General features: G+C 40.8%; 1 protein-coding gene across 1 annotated transcript in view; it reads right to left on the reverse strand.

Moving 5' to 3' along the window:
- Window positions 1–16,655, reverse strand: part of SPTLC1 (serine palmitoyltransferase long chain base subunit 1) — an 85,502-nt gene that overhangs the window by 26,650 nt on the left and 42,197 nt on the right. The window contains exon 7 of the mRNA XM_053925702.2: window positions 429–558. Within this exon, the coding sequence (XP_053781677.1) occupies window positions 429–558 (130 nt within the window). The remainder of the gene's footprint in view (window positions 1–428; window positions 559–16,655) is intronic.

Here is a 16,655-nt window from a genome sequence, read left to right on the forward strand (position 1 = left end):
TAAATTCAGATCTGCTGTCATTGTTTCTTCCACTTACTTGCTATATAATTTATTCTGATATAAATTAATCTATTTTGAATTCAATACATATAGTTCATTAACATGCTAATGAGTTCTGGTGCTATTTCTATAGAGTTGAAATTGTACATCTGCTACCCACAAAGTGCAGGCTGTTTTCCTCTCTTCCTTTTAGACATCTGCCTGATTAACTTCCTCCAAATTTGCCATATATAACCATGGCAGTGACGAGGCAACTGGCAATCAGACTCGGCCCTCTGCAACACGAAGTACATCTAATAAGCAGGAATGTCCTTAGTATCCAAATGTGATCCGCAGGCAAGTTTTCATGACAAATTACCATTTTATATATAATTCATTTGGTTAGAAAGTACAAAAGAACTACATTATTTTCTTCAAAAGAATTATACCTTTTGATCTTCCATCTCTTGTTCTTTTAGCAGTCGCTCCAGGTCAGCCATATCATTATGCTCAAATAACTTAATGTCACTACGTGATGCCTGTAATCCTTTCTGAATAGCAAAGCAGGCAGCTCTATCTCTGTAAGGAAGAGAGAACAATCAAATTGGGGTTTAAAGGGCCTTGTCGACATTCTTAAAAAAGGAATGCTTGCTTTGGAAGGATGAGCAGCATATATTTAACAGGAACATGACAAATACATAAAGCACATCTAAACATTTATTTTAAAAATTTATTTATTTTGAGAGAGAGGGGGAGGGAGGGAGAAAGAGAGGGAGAGAAACATCAATGTGTGATCAGTTGCCTCTCGTATGCCCCCAACCAGGGACCTGTCCATTCAGGCATGTGCCCTGACTGGGAATCAAACTAGTGACCTTTTAGTTCGCAGGCCGGCAATCAATACACTGAATCACATCAGCCTGGGCTCAACATTTACATGTCATTGTTTGCGCTCCCTCTGCAAGTTCTTTTCACAAAACTAGCATATTGATTCTATTCTAAGAAGCACACTCATGCCATATTTTCATCTCTCAGAAGTTAGCATTCATTTACTATGGATGGCATCTTAAGTTTACTCACAGTAGTTTTCTTTCTGAGAAATATACAAAACGCTGTGCATTTCACCATCAGTGGCATCTCCGATTTGAAGGCCACACTCCTGTGCTGTTACACTTGGCCATGAGAAGCAATACTGGGTAGTTTATTCTATCTGTATAACATAGGGCAGAACCCTGAATCTTGCACATTAAACTTCCATGAGATCCTCTAAACTGGGTTAGTTAGGAGGAAATACAAAGCCGGTACAGAAAAAGTCTAACCATTGTTAATATAACAAGAACGGTATGCGTGACATCAATGTAACCTGGCAGCCAAGGAGGTGGGCTGGGATGCGCATATGTGAGCAATGACCACTCACTGTACTGGTCAGTGGGGGCAGCAGACGCCACTGAGTGAGCTTGTGTACTGCGTGGCCACTGCATTAAAAATGACTTAGCCAATAGAACAACGAATGTGCATCAAATTTTGTGTTAACCTTGAACATTCTTCTGTGGAGACTATTCAGATGATTCAGAAGGCCGCAGCTACGGGCCACTGGTGATTGGCAGCTTCATCACGACAACATACCCAATCATGCATCACGTCTTGTGCAGATTTTGGTGAAACATCAAATCACCCAGGTGACTCAGCCCTGCTGCTGCCTAGATTCGGTGTCCTGCGACTGCTGGCTTTTCCCAAAACTAAAATCACCTTGGAAGAGTAAGAGATTTCAGACCATTGATGAGATTCAGGAAAATATGATAGGGTAGGTAGGTGATGGCAACTGGGAGAACTGCGTGAGGTCCCAAGGTGCCTACTTTGAAGGGGATGGAGGCGTCATTGTCCTAGGTACAATGTTTCTTGTATCTTGTTAAATGTGTCTATTTTTCATAGTCTATGGCTGGATACTTTCTGGACAGATCTCAAATATTTTTAAATTAAGTTGTATAATCAAAGTATATGCAAGTTTTCTACTTCTGGGAAGATGGAGTAGACATATATTCTGTATCTTTATTACTACGTATAACCAAAACCCCTGGACTTTATATAAAATAAACATAAGAAGATTGAAATGTGGAGATAAAAGTCAGACCACCAAGGGGCCTGAGAAATTACATGAAATGAGTTTCCTGGATTTTCCAGACTTGGAGCTGATAAAGTTGGCTACCTTGAAACACCACAAAGACCATAAAGGTCTAACAGAAGCTTCTGCTCTGTAGTCAAAGGGAGAAGAAAGAGGGCCGCCTAGCAAACACTGATGGCTCTACTGCAGCCACACCGTGGAAAAACCTGGGCCCACCCCCTCTGCACCAGCAACGGCTAATGAGGGGCCTAGACTCTGACACTTGTGAGGTTATAACCCCAAGATGGTGTCAGATAAGGGAACTAAGACTTTTATCTGTGCCTGACAATACTATGTGGCCCTAACTGTGGTATCAGTGAGACCACGTGGAGACCCCCTACACTTCCACCCACCCTGCAGGTAGGGGCATCCTTCCTTTGTCAGTGTGTGCTGTATCAGAGGAGGCTAAGGGGAGAGTAGGAGGCAGGAAAAAACACCACCACCCTGGTGCCAACAGAGGCTGAGTGGGAACCTCCACTTGGCAGTAATGAGGAAGCAGTGCCCCCGTACAGCTGTTGAAAGAGTGTCAGAGAAAGGCAATTAAAATAGTAGGTTGAAATAAAGCATGAACTATAACAGCATAACATGAAAGTGTCAAGGTTTCAACAACTATTACATGTCATATCAAGAACCAGAAGATATCAAATACAATAAAAAGAAAACAACCAACAAATATTAATACTGAGGTGAAAGAGATGTCAGGACTTCTGATCATTTTAGAGCAGTCATGATAAAAAAGTTTCCTCAAAAATACTGAAAACAGAACTATCATACGTTCCAGCAATTCCATTTCTGGGTATTTATCCAAAGAAAATGAAAACACTAATTCAAATGAGTATGTGTTCCTACGTTCAATGTAGCATTATTTATAGTAGCCAAATATGGAAGCAACCTAGGTGCCTACCTATAGTCAAGTGGATAAAAACATTCTGGTATGTACACACATACCACAATGGAATATTACTTGGCTATAAAGAAGAATGTAATCTTGCCAGTTGTAACAACATGTATGGATCTAGAGGGTATTATACTCAGTGAAATAAGACAGAGAAAGATAAACACCTTGTACCATATAATTTCACTTATATGTGGAACTAAAAAAACCAAACAAACCTCAAACTCCAAATAAAAGCAGAAATAAACTCATATACAGAGGAAACAAACTAGTGCTTACAAGAGTGGGGAGGCATTCAGTGGCTGGATAAAATAGGTGAAGGGGATTAAGAAGTACAAATTTCCAGTTATAAAATTTTAAATGACTCATGGGGTGTGATGCACAGCATAAGAATATAGCAATAATGTTGTAATAACTTTGTAGGGTGACAGATCGTAATCAGACTTAGGTGGGGATCATTTCATATGTATACATTAAGTATCAAATCACTATAATGTGCATCTGAAACAAATAGGCTATTGTATGTCAATTACACACCAATAAAAAATGTTTCCAATGGGAGACTCCTGGTCAAGATGGAGGTGTAGGTAGACACGCTTTGCCTCCTTGCACAATGACAGAGTGAATTACAAATATATCTCAAAACAAACAACAGCCAGAACTGTCAGAAACTTGAGCTGTATGGAAGTCTGATAACCAAGGATTTAAAGAAGTCACATGCATCCAGATGAGGAGGAGGGGTGGAGTCATGGAGTAGGGCAGAGAGGTGTGGACATGATGTGTGACACAGAGAGGCCACAGCAGCAGATCAGGCAGTCCCCACATTCACATGTGGTGGATAAAAATCAGGAGGAATACCTTGGGAGTGAGTGGTCACAGCCACAGGCCTGACCACAGAGCCCAGGGTTCCAGTGCCCGGAAGATACATCCCCATAACTTCTGGCTGTAAAAACAAGTGGGAGTTGGGCCAGTGGAAGAAATTGTCGGATTTTCAGGACGGTCTATTTAAAGGTCCTGCACAGAGTTAGAACATACACAAACCTACCCACTCTAGGATTCACCACCAGGGCAACAGTTGGAAGGATATCAATCACATATGGGACATGAGTGAAGTGAGTAGAAATGGGGCAAGTGCTAAGCAAACCTCCAGGAGCCAGGCAGCCACACTGTCCCCTCTCTGAGCACTCCCCAACTAGACCCACAAAGCGGAGAAGCAAGTTTTTGACTCCCTCCCACCCTAGTAATTATCTAAGGTTCTGCCCCACACAATTTTTCTAAACAGGGAGTCAAAGCAGCTCTCCCTAATACACAGAAACAAACAGCCCTCCCTGGGCTACCAAAATGAGGTAACAAAGAAATATGGCCCAAATGAAAGAACAGAACAAAACCCCAGAAAAAGAACTAAATGAAATGGAGATAATTAAACTATTAGACATAAGAGTTCAAAATACTGGTGACCAGGATGCTCAAAGAACATTTGGCAATAACACAAGGGAAGAAATAAAGATTACACTAAGTGAAATAAAGAAAAATATACAGGGAACCAACAGTGGAGACAATGAAACTGGGAATCAAATCCACAATTTGGAACACAAGAAAGGAAAAGCTTCCAATCAGAACAGCAGCAAGAAAAAAGAATTAAAAAGAAAACAAAACAAAAAACAAGGATAGGCTTAGGAACCTCTGGAACAACTTTAAAAATACCAACATCCTAATCATAGGGGTGCCAGAAGGAGAAGAGTAGGAGCAAGAAATGGAAAAAATTAGTTGAGAAAATAATTCTGGAAAACTTCCTTAATTTGGGATAAAGGATGTAGATATGCAAGTCCGGGAAGCATGGACATTCCCAAACAACCCAAAATGGACCACACCAAGGCACATCATAATTAAGTTACTCAAGATTAAAGATACAGAGAGAATCTTAAAAGCAGCAAGAGAAAAGGAGACAGTTACCAACAAAAGGAGTTCCCATTAGACTATTAGCTGATTTCTCAAAAGAAACCTTACAGGCGAGAAGGGGCTAGAAAGTATTCAAAGTCATGAAAGGCAAGGACCTACATCCAAGATTACTCTATCGAGCAAAGCTATCATTTAGAATGGAAAGGCAGATAAAGTGCTTCCAAGACAAGGTAAAGCTAAAGGAGTTCATCATCACCAAGCCATTATTACACGAAACGTTAAAGGGCCTTATTTAAGAAAAAGAAGATCAAAACTATGAACATTAAAAGGGCAAAAAATGCACAACTTTCAACAACTGAATTAAAAAAACAACAACAACTAACCAAACAACCAGAGCAGGAATAGAATCTTAGTTATGGAGATCATTTGCAGTATTATCAGCTGGGAGGGGGCGGGGGGAGGGGAGAATGGGGGGAAGGTGCAGGGATTAAGAAGCATAATTGGTAGGAACAAAAAGGAGGGTGTCAAGAATAGTACAGGAAATGGAGAAGCCAAAGAACTTATATGTATGACCCACGGACATGAACTAAGGGGGGCTGATTGCTGGAGGGAAGGGGGCACCGGGTGGCCGGGGGCAAAGAATGAAAAAACTGGGACAACTGTAATAGCATAATCAGTACACTATATTAAAAAAGTTTCCAATGAAATCAAAGGCTGGTTCTTTGAAAAGATAAACAAGACTGATAAATCTTTAACCAGACTCTTAAAAAAATTTAAAAGGAGGACCCAAAATAATAAAATCATAAGCAAAAGCGAAGTAACAACTGACATCACAAAAATAGAACACCTTGTAAGAAAATATTGTGAACTATTTATGTCAACAAATTGGACAATGTGGAAGAAATAAAGAAATTTCTAGAACCATACAATCTCCCAAAACTGAATCAAGAAGAAACAGAAAATCTGAACAGACCAATTACAACTAATGAAATTGAAGTAGTAATCAAAGAAACTTCCAACAAATAACTATTGGACCAAAGGCTTCACAGGTGAATTTACCAAACATTCAAAGATTAATACCTATCCTTCTCAAACTATCCCAAAAAACTCAAGACGAGAGAAGACTCTGAAGCTCACTTTACCAGGCCAGGATTATCTTAATTCCAAAACCAGATAAAGAAATCACACAGAAAAAAATTTATAGGCCTGATGATGAACATAAATGCAAAAATCCTCTATAAAATATTAGCAAATCAAATCCAGCAATCTGTTAAAAAGATCATATACTATGATCAAATGGGATTTAATCCCGAGATGCAACACTGGTACAATATCCACAAGTCAAGTAACGTGATATACCACATAAACAAAATGAAGGATAAAAATCACATGACAATATCACTAGAGGCAGAAAAAGCATTTGACAAAATCCAGCAGCCCTGTATGATAAAAACTCTCAGCAAAGTAGAGGACTATAACAACATAATAAAGGCCACATATCACAAAACCACAGCTAATATACTCAGTGGGGAAAACTTGTATCTCATTTCCCTTAGATCAGGGACAAGAGGCTGGGAAGATGGCGGCGAGATAGGTGGGAGCTGAGTCGACTGCCCCCTGCATACAGGTGAAACACCTAGCCAATCTACTGAGGAACAAAGCGAACAGCCAACAGTACCCCAGCATATATGAAGATAGGAGACCAAAAGGTATAGAGGAAACTGAAAACCCAGATGGTAAGGAGACTGCTTCAGGACAGTAAGGTCCCTGGGACCAGCTTGGGGACCAGGGCAACTGTAGCCCCAGGCCCAGCACTTGCTGGGCCTGCTGCAGGACTCCTGGGAGAGAGCTGGGTTAATAGCTACCTCCCCTGCCAAACAAGGTTTGAGCAGCGCTGAGACAGACCTGCTTGAGTGAAGTCGCAGGGAGGGGAATAAGGATGAAGTGGTAAACCCGCAGAGTCCCTGGCTGGCTGGGGAAGAGTTGAGAGTTGGGGCGTGTGGGGCCCTGACCTAGACAGTTCCCGGTTTAGCTAGAGAGGTGGGCTGTGTGAGAGGACAGGCCCTTCTTTGTATGGAGCAACAGGATTGAGCAGGAGGATTTTCTCAAAAAGAAAAAGACACCTGGGGTCAGTTTGGGGAATTCTCCTGCAGCAGCAGCTCTAGCCTCCTCCCTACCAGGTGTCCCCCAGCACTCATGAGGAGGTGTGCAGGGGGCATCCAGCCCAAATCTTAAGCACCGGGGAGAGTGTGCACCTCAGAGGGCCCTGTGTGAGCAAGCACCCATAGCCACAAGGAGGGTGAGTACCTGAACCTGTGGGGATGGGGTAGGGAAGGCCGGGGGGCGGGCAGGGCAGGGGGGGGCAGTGCTGGAGAGCTGGGCTGGAGGCTGCCCCAGTACTGGTCAGGCTAGGCGCCCTGAGTTGGCTGCAGCGAAAGATACCAGCAAAACTGGCTTCACCAGTTTGAAATCAGCAGGAGGCTTTTGTTAAAAAAAATAATTCTTTATTATTATTTTATTATTATTATTTTTCTTTTAACACCTTCTTCCTCTCTGTCCTTCTTTATTGTTCTATTCCTTCTTCCTTTCCCTTTACAGCTCTTCTTCCCTCCTTCTTTCTTTTTTTTAATTCCCACAAGTGAGACAGTAAAACCTGGAACTCTGAAAACACCAGAGTTGGATCCAAAGAGGGGGCACCCCAGCAGCTGACACAGTGAGACAAATTTCACTTTGCTACTCCAGAGAACTTGCAAGTTATTCTATATTTGTATTATTATTTTTTCATTATTCTTACATCCCTCATTTCATTAGTATTTTTGTACTTCTTTCTGTTCAGTCTTCATGACTTGACTGGTTAATTTGCATAGTTTGACTGGTTTCCCCTTGTTCTCTCTTTCATAGTGTGTTGTTAATTAACTGTCTTTCACTCGACTTGGGTTCCATTAGCACACCACTCCAGGACCTATACTCCCTATTCTAGTTATCCAGATCACATACATTCTGTCATATGATTGTTGCTCCATTACTATTGTAAATAATAGCTGTTCCATACATTTGTAAATACTACACAGCACCCCTCCCAGATCTCAGCCACTTCACTGTTTCCTGAACTTTATTCCTGGTGTGGTTAACGCTATTCTCTCACACATTACAACTACTTTCTACCCTTTATTCTCACTTTACATCATAATCTGACCTCCCACAAGCTTTCTAGATCCAACTCACAATCACCCTCCCGGCCCCTGCAACAAGAGCCTTATTTCTTTCCACCCGTTCTAAAAAGTGGCTAGGAGGGTGAATTATCACGGATAACACTATGTATATGCAAAAGATCTCGTATCTCTTCTCTAAGGGCTGGTACTTTAAATATCATAGAATACACTCCTGCTGTCTTAAACCATTTTGCCTTCCCCTCAACAGCCTACCATAAAAAAAAGAGTAGGTAGAAGCTGTGAACACCAGGATACCTCCTGGAAGAGGAAACCTGACAACAAAGGAATCAACAACAGCTAAGAACAGAAGAAGGTGAAAGAGGGAGTAGAAGTCGACCTATCTGAAAATACAACTAAATAGTGGACAAATTACGTGAACAAATAACTGAACAAGAGCAAAAAAAAAGCCTCAAAACCTTGTACACACGGAAGAACCAGCTCCAACACAACCTGTCCACACCTGCACAACAGAAGATAAGAGGTGGGGGACAGACTGACGCTCAGATAACCAGCTGGTGGGAAGACCCAAGGAAAGAAAGACCCAACAACAACCAAAACCCTAACACACACACAGAGCCAAAATAAACCATAGCAGAAGATCAGTGAGATCGGGAGATCAAGGAGACTGTACCACTGAATCTCACAGGTATTCTACCACAGAAGTTTATACCATAAATTCAGGGGGTCACAGAACAGAGAAACTTAAGAAGAGGAGGCTAACAAGAAGAGTCTCACAAACAATGGGAAGACAAAGAAACAATCCCCAATGAAAAGAAAGGAGGAAGTCTCAGAAACAACGCTAAATGAAAAAGAGGCAAGTCAACTATCAGATAATGAGTTCAAAGCCTTGGTTACAAGGAAGCTTAACGAGCTCACAGAGAATTAACAAAAACTGCAGGGAAACTACAATGAACTCACTGCAAACTATATCAACATGAAAAAGGAAATAAAAACTATCAACAAGGGCCAAGAGGAAATGAAGAATACCATTTTTGAACTGAAGAACACAGTTGAAGGAATCAAAAGCAGGCTCGATGAAGCAGAAGATCAGATTAGTGAAATAAAGGACAAGGTAGGTGTCTCTTTTCCTCCTCCTCCGTTGTTGTTGTTGAGAGAGAGATCTCTCTCTTTTCTCCTCCTTCCGTTGTTGTTGTTGAGAAGAGATCTCTCTCTTTTTCCTCCTTCTCCGTTGTTGTTGTTGAGAGAGATCTCTCTCTTTTCCTCCTCCTCTCGTTGTTGTTGTTGGAAAATTTCCCTAATCTGATGAGAGAAAAAGTCACCCAAATCCAGGAAACACAGAGAGTCCCAAGCAAGAGGAACGCAAAGAGACCCACTGCAAGACACATCATAATTAAAATGGCAAAATTCCAAGACAAAGAGAGAATCTTAAAGGCACCAAGGGAGAAACAGGAAGTAACATACCAGGGAGCCCCAATAAGGTTAGCAACTAACTTTGCAATGGAAACGCTCCAAGCCAGAAGAGAATGGCAAAAAATATTCCAACTCATGAGAACCAGAGGCTTGCAACCAAGACTATTTTACAAAGCAAGACTATCAATCAAGATAGAAGCCCAAATAAGGAGTATCCCAGACAAAAGAAGTCTAAAAGAATACACCTCCACCAAACCAGCTCTGCAAGACATCCTACAGGGGCTGCTGTAAGGAAAGGAAGGAAAACAGAGAAAGAGGGAGGAACATACGTACAAAAAAATCAGCAATGAATAAGTACCTATCAATAATAACCTTAAATGTAAATGGATTAAATGCTCCAATCAAAAGACATGGAATAGCTGAATGGATAAGAAAGCATGACCCACACATATGCTGCCTATCAGAGACCTACACAGACTGACAGTGAAGGGCAGGAAACAAATGGTCCAAGCAAATGGACAGGAAAAAAAAGCAGGGGTAGCAATACTCATATCAGACAAAATAGACTTCCAAAGAAGGGCCATAAAGAGAGACTCAGAAGGTCACTTCATAATACTCAAAGGAAGAATCCAACAAGAAGACATAAGCATTGTAAATATATATGCACCCAACATAGGAGCACCCACATACATAAAGAAAATCTTGAAGGACTTCAAGAAAGATATTGACAGCAACACAATCATAGTAGGGGACTTTAACACACCACTGTCAAAGATAGACAGATCTTCCAAAGAAAATATCAACAAAGATATTGTGGCATTGAACAATGCCCTAGATGAAATGGACTTAACTGATATGTATAGAGCTCTTCATCCCAAAGAAGGAAAATAAACATTCTTTTCAAGTGTACATGGAATATTTTCAAAGATAGAACACACAATAGGGCACAAAGCAAGCCTCAACAAATTCAAGAAAATTGAAATCATATCAAGCATTTTCTCTGACCACAAGGGACTGAAAATAGAAAGAAATCTCAAAGAAAAAGCCACCAAACACTCAAAAACATGGAGATTGAATAGCATGCTATTGAACAATGAATGGGTAAAGAATGAGATTAGGGAAGGCATCAAAAAGTTTCTGGAAACAAACGAAAATAAACTCACAAAAATCCAAAACCTATGGGACACAGCAAAGGCAGTCCTGAGAGGGAAGTTCATAGAGGTACAGGCCTACCTAAAAAGAACAGAAACATTTCAAATAAACAAACTAACCTACCTGTACAAGAACTGGAGGAACAACAACAAAGACAACCCAGAGCAAGTACAAGGAAGGAAATAACCAAGATCACAGCAGAATTAAATGACATAGAGAATAAAAGCACAATTTTAAGGATGATGAATCCAAGAACTGGTTGTCTGAAAACATAAACAAAATGGACAAGCCTTTAAGCAGGCTCATCAAGAAAGAAAAAGAGAGGATCCAAATAAACACACTTAGAAATGAAAAGGAGAGATTACAACTGATACCACAGAAATATAAAGGAATGTAAGAAATTACTACAAAGAACTGTATGCCAAGAAATTTGAAAACCTAGGTGAAATGAACACATTTCTAGAAAAATATAATCTTCCAAAACTGAATGAAGAAGCAGAAAACCTGAACAGACCAATAACAGCAGATGAAATTGAAGCAGTCATCAAAAAACTCCCAATACACAAAAGCCCTGGACCAGATGGTTTCACATGAGAATTCTACAAAGCATTTAAGGGAGAGCTAAGCCCCACCCTCCAGAGATTATTTCAAAAAATTCAAGAAGATGGAAAACTCCCAAACTCGTTTTATGAAGCCAACATCATCCTAGTCCCCAAAACAGATTAAGACATAACAAAGCAAGAAAACTTCAGGCCAGTATCACTGATGAAGTACCACACATATATGCTAAAATCCTCAAAAAAATATTGGCAAACCGCATCCAGCAATATGTTTAAAAGATCATACACCATTATCAAGTGGGATTCATCCCAGGGATGCAAGGATGGTAAAATATTCGCAAAACAAGAAACGTAATTCATCCTGATAAACAAAGGCACAGACAAAAACCACATGATCATATCAATAGATGCGGAAAAAGCATTTGATAAGGTACCGCACTCATTTATGATAAAAACACTCAGCAAAGTGGGAATAGAGGGAGCATTCCTCAACATAATAAAGGCCATATATGAGAGACCTACAGCCAACATCATACTCAATGGACAAAAACTTAGAGCTTTCCACTAAGGTCAGGAACAAGACAAGGATGCCCTCTCTCACCACTCCTATTCAACATAGTATTGGAAGTCCTAGCCACAGCAATCAGACAAGACACAAACAAATGGAAACATGTACCATGGGCCATGTCCCATGGATTGGAAAAATTAACATCATCAAAATGGCCACACTACCAAAGCAATTTACAGATTCAATGCAATCCTTATTAAAGTACCAATGACAGATTTTACAGATATAGAACAAACATTTCAGAAATTTATATGGAACCATAAACAACCCCAAATAGCTGCAGCAATTTTGAGAAAGAAGAACAAAGCAGGAGGGATCACAATACCTGATACCAAACTGTATTACAAGGCCACTGTAATCAAAACAGCCTGGTACTGGCATAAAAACAGGCATATAGACCAATGGAACACAACAGAGAGCCCAGAAACAAACCCAAGTCTCTACGGTCAATTAATATTTGACAAAGGAGGCAGGAGCATAAAATGGAGCAAAAATAGCCTCTTCAACAAATGGTGTTGGGAGACCTGGAAACTCGATCACCAACTTACACCATACACAAAAATAAATTCAAGATGGATAAAAGATTTAAATATAAGTCATAACACCATAAAAGTCCTAGAGGAAAACATTGGCAGGAAAATCTCAGACATTCCACACAGCAACATCTTCACAGACATGTCCCTGAAAGCAAGGGACATAAAAGAAAGAATAAGCAAATGGGACCTCATCAAAATAAAAAGCTTCTGCATGGCTAACGAAAATAGCATTAAAATGAAAATAGAACCAAAAGTATGGGTAAACATATTTGCCAATGATACCTCAGACAAGGGCCTGATCTCCAAAATATATCATGAACTCTCACGACTCCACTCCAGGAAGACAAACAACCCAATTAAAAAATGGGCAAAGGACTTGAACAGACACTTCCTCAAGGAAGACATACGGAGGGCCCAGACACATATGAAAAGATGCTCAGCATCACTAGCCATCAGAGAGATGCAAATTAAAACCACAACAAGGTACCATTTCATATTGGTCAGAGTGGCCAACATAAACAAATCAACAAATCAATGTTGGAGAGGATGTGTAAAAAAGGGAACCCTAGTACATTGTTGGTGGGAATGCAGATTGGTGAAGCCTCTGTGGAAAACGGTATGGAATTTCCTCAGAAAACTAAAAATGGAACTGCCTTTTGACCCAGTAATTCCGCTGCTAGGATTATACCCTAAGAGCCCTGAAACACCAATCCAAAAAAACCTATGCACCCCAATGTTCATAGCAGCACAATGTACAATAGCCATGAGTTGGAAGCAACCGAAGTGCCATGAGCAAATGAGTGGATCAAAAAACCATGATACTTTTACACAGTGGAATACTATGCAGCAGAGAGAAAGAAGGAGCTCATATCCTTTCCAACAGAATGGATGAAACTGGAAAGCATTATGCTAAGTGAAATAAGCCAGGTTTTGAGGTACAAATACCATATGATCTCACCTTTAACTGGAACATTATCAACAGAAGAAAAAAGCAAAGGGTCACTGGTTCAATTCCCACTCAGAGCACATGCCTGGGTTGCGGACCAGGTCCCCAGTAGGGGGCGTGCGAGAGGCAATCATACATTGATGTTTCTCTCCCTCTTTGTCTCCCTCACTTCCTCTCTCTTGAAAAATAAATAAAATCTTAAAAACAAAAAAGTAAAATGTAACCAAAGACATTGAAGTTAAGAACAATTTAACAATAGTCAGAGTGGAGGGGTGAAGGGACAGTGGGGAGAAGGGTTTTCAGGAACTACTATAAAGGACACATGGACAAAACCAAGGGGGAGGGTGGAAAGCAGGGGAGGGAGGTTGGTTTGGCTTGGGAGGGGTAGAGGGGTGGGGAGAAAATGCAGACAAGTGTAACTGAACAATAAAATAATTGGAAAAAAAAAAAAGTTCACGGACAGGTGAGAAAATCCACTTTCACCAGTTACTCAACACAGTACTAAAAATGCCAGCCATACCAGTGAGATAAAAGGTATCCATTTTGTAAAGGAAGAAGAAAAACTGTCATTATTTCCAAATGACAAGATATTGTAAACAGTGAACCCTAAGGATTGATAAAACCAAGGAGGTAAAAGACATGTATTTGTAAAATTTTAAGACACTGAAGAAAAATACTGAAGAAGATACAAACAAATGGAAACATATAGCAAGCCCATGAATAAGAAGTAACATTGTTAAAATTTCCATAATATCTTAAGCAATCTATACATTCAACTCAATTCCTATTGAAATATTAATGGCATATTTCACAGGATTAGGACAAATAATCCAAAAATTTATATGGAACCATAAAAAAACCTCAAATAGCCACAGCAATCTTGAGAAAGAACAACAAATTTAACAAATCATACTATCTGATATCCAACTATAGTATAAGATACAGAGAGAATCTTAAAAGCAGCAAGTAATCAAAACAATATATGGGCCCTGGCTGGTGTGGCTTACTGGACTGAGAGCCAGACTGCAGAGCAAAGGGTCACTGGTTCAATTCCTACTCAGCACATGCCTGGGTTGCGGACCAAGTCCCCAGTAGGGGGTGTGCGAGAGGCAACCACACATTGATGTTTCTCTCCCTCTTTGTCTCCCTCACTTCCTTTCTCTTGAAAAATAAATAAAATCTTAAAAACAAAAAAGCATTATGGTACTGACATAAAAAAATATAGATCAATGAAACAGAATAGAATCCAGAAATAAACCCACTCCTATATGGTCAATTAATATTTGACAATGGAGGCAAGCACATACAATGGACTAAAGATAGTCTATTCAAAAATGATGTTGAGAAAATTGAACACATATGTTCCAAAAAATGAACTGGACTACCTTCTTACACCATATACAAGAATATAATAAAATGGATTAAAGACTTAAGTGTAAGACTTGATACCACAAAAATCGTAGAGGAAAAAATAGGCAGTAGCCCTGGATGGTGTAGCTCAGTGGATTGAGTGCCAGCCTGTGAACCAAAGGGTTGCCAGTTCAATTCCCAGTCAGGGCACCTGCCTGGGTTGCAGGCCACGTCCCCAGTTGGGGGATGCACAAGAGGCAACCACACATTAATGTTTCTCTCCTTCTCTTTCTCCCTCCTTTCCACTCTCTCTAAAAATAAATAAATAAAATCTTACAAAAACCCCCCAAAACATAGGCAGTAAAATCTCAACATTTCTCTTAGTATTTTTTTCTGACATATCTCCTTGGCAAAATAAATGAAAGAAAAAACAAACAAATGGAACTACATTAAACTAAATTTTTTGCACAGCAAAGGAAACCATCAACAAAATGAAAAGACAACCACTGAATAGGAGAGAATATTTGCCAATGTTATATCTATAAGGGATTAATATCAAAAATTTATAAACGACACATACAACTCAACATAAAAATATCCAATTAAAAAATGGGATAAGGCATTTAACAGGAAAATATATTCACCAATGATACATTTGATTAGAAGTCCAAAATATATAAAGTACTTACTGTAATTCAACATCAACAAAATAAACAATCCAGTTAAAACATGGGCTAAGGGTTTTTTTTTTTTGAGAACCAAGATGGCGGCGTAGGTAGACACACTGCGCCTCCTTGCACAACCATAACTGGCAGAAAATCGAAGGGCAAGGGGGTCCGACACCAAGGAAATACAAAATAAACATTCATCCAGACCGGCAGGAGGGGCAGAGATGGGCACCAGGGTGGAGAGGACTCATGTGGCCTTGGTGGGACTGAGACTGGCAGAGTGTGGGACGAACGGGGCAGGCAGTCCGAGCACTAGCAGACCCTGCAACCCTACATTTGCGCAGATAAACCGAGAGGGCCGGACTCAGAGTGGCGGAGAGCGGGGCAGGCAGAGCAGTGGGTAGCACCCCGGGACCCCACATTCGCGCACAGAGAAACCGGGCGAATGGCGGGGAGCGAAGCAGACTGCGCAACCCAGGGCTCCAGCTCCTGGAAATAAAGCCTCAAACCTCTGATTGAAAGCGCCCGTGGGGGTTGGGGCGGCAGCAGGAGAGACTCCCAGCCTCACGGGAGAGGTCGTTGGAAAGACCCACAGGGGCCTAGAGTGTGCACAAGCCCACCCACTGGGGAACCAGCACCAGAGGGGCCCAGTTTGATTGTGGGTATCGGAGTGAAAGACTGAAATCCGGGGCAGAGTGAGGCGGCACCATTGCTCCCTCTCGGCCCCTCCCCCACATACTGCATCACAGCACAGCAACCAGCGTTACCCTGCCCCGGTGAACACCTAAGGCTCCCCCCCTTAAAGTAACAGAAGCTCCAAGACAAAAAAAAAAAAAGGCCCAAATTAAAGAACAGATCAAAGCTCCAGAAAAAATACAACTAAGCAACAAAGAGATAGCCAACCTATCTCTTTCACATGCACAGTTCAAAGCACTGGTTATCAAGATGCTCACAGAATTGGTTGAATCTGTTCGAAAAGTAGATGAAAAAATGAACCCTATGCTAAGAGAAACAAAGGAAAATGTACAGGGAACCAACAGTGATACGAAGGAAACTGGGACTCAAATCAACGGTGTGGACCAGAAGGAAGAAAGAAACATCCAACCAGAAAAGAATGAAGAAACAACAACTCGGAAAAAATGAGGAGAGGCTTAGGAACCTCCAGGACATCTTGAAACATTCCAACATCCGAATTCTAGGGGTGCCAGAAGGAGAAGAGGAAGAACAAAAAATTGAAAACTTATTTGAACAAATAATGAAGGAGAACTTCCCCAATCTGGCAAAGGAAATAGACTTCCAGGAAGTCCAGGAAGCTCAGAGAGTCCCAAAGAAGCTGGACCCGAGGAGGAACACACCAAGGC

Source organism: Desmodus rotundus, chromosome 1 (genome assembly GCF_022682495.2).
Source record: "Desmodus rotundus isolate HL8 chromosome 1, HLdesRot8A.1, whole genome shotgun sequence".
Classification (NCBI taxonomy): domain Eukaryota; kingdom Metazoa; phylum Chordata; class Mammalia; order Chiroptera; family Phyllostomidae; genus Desmodus; species Desmodus rotundus.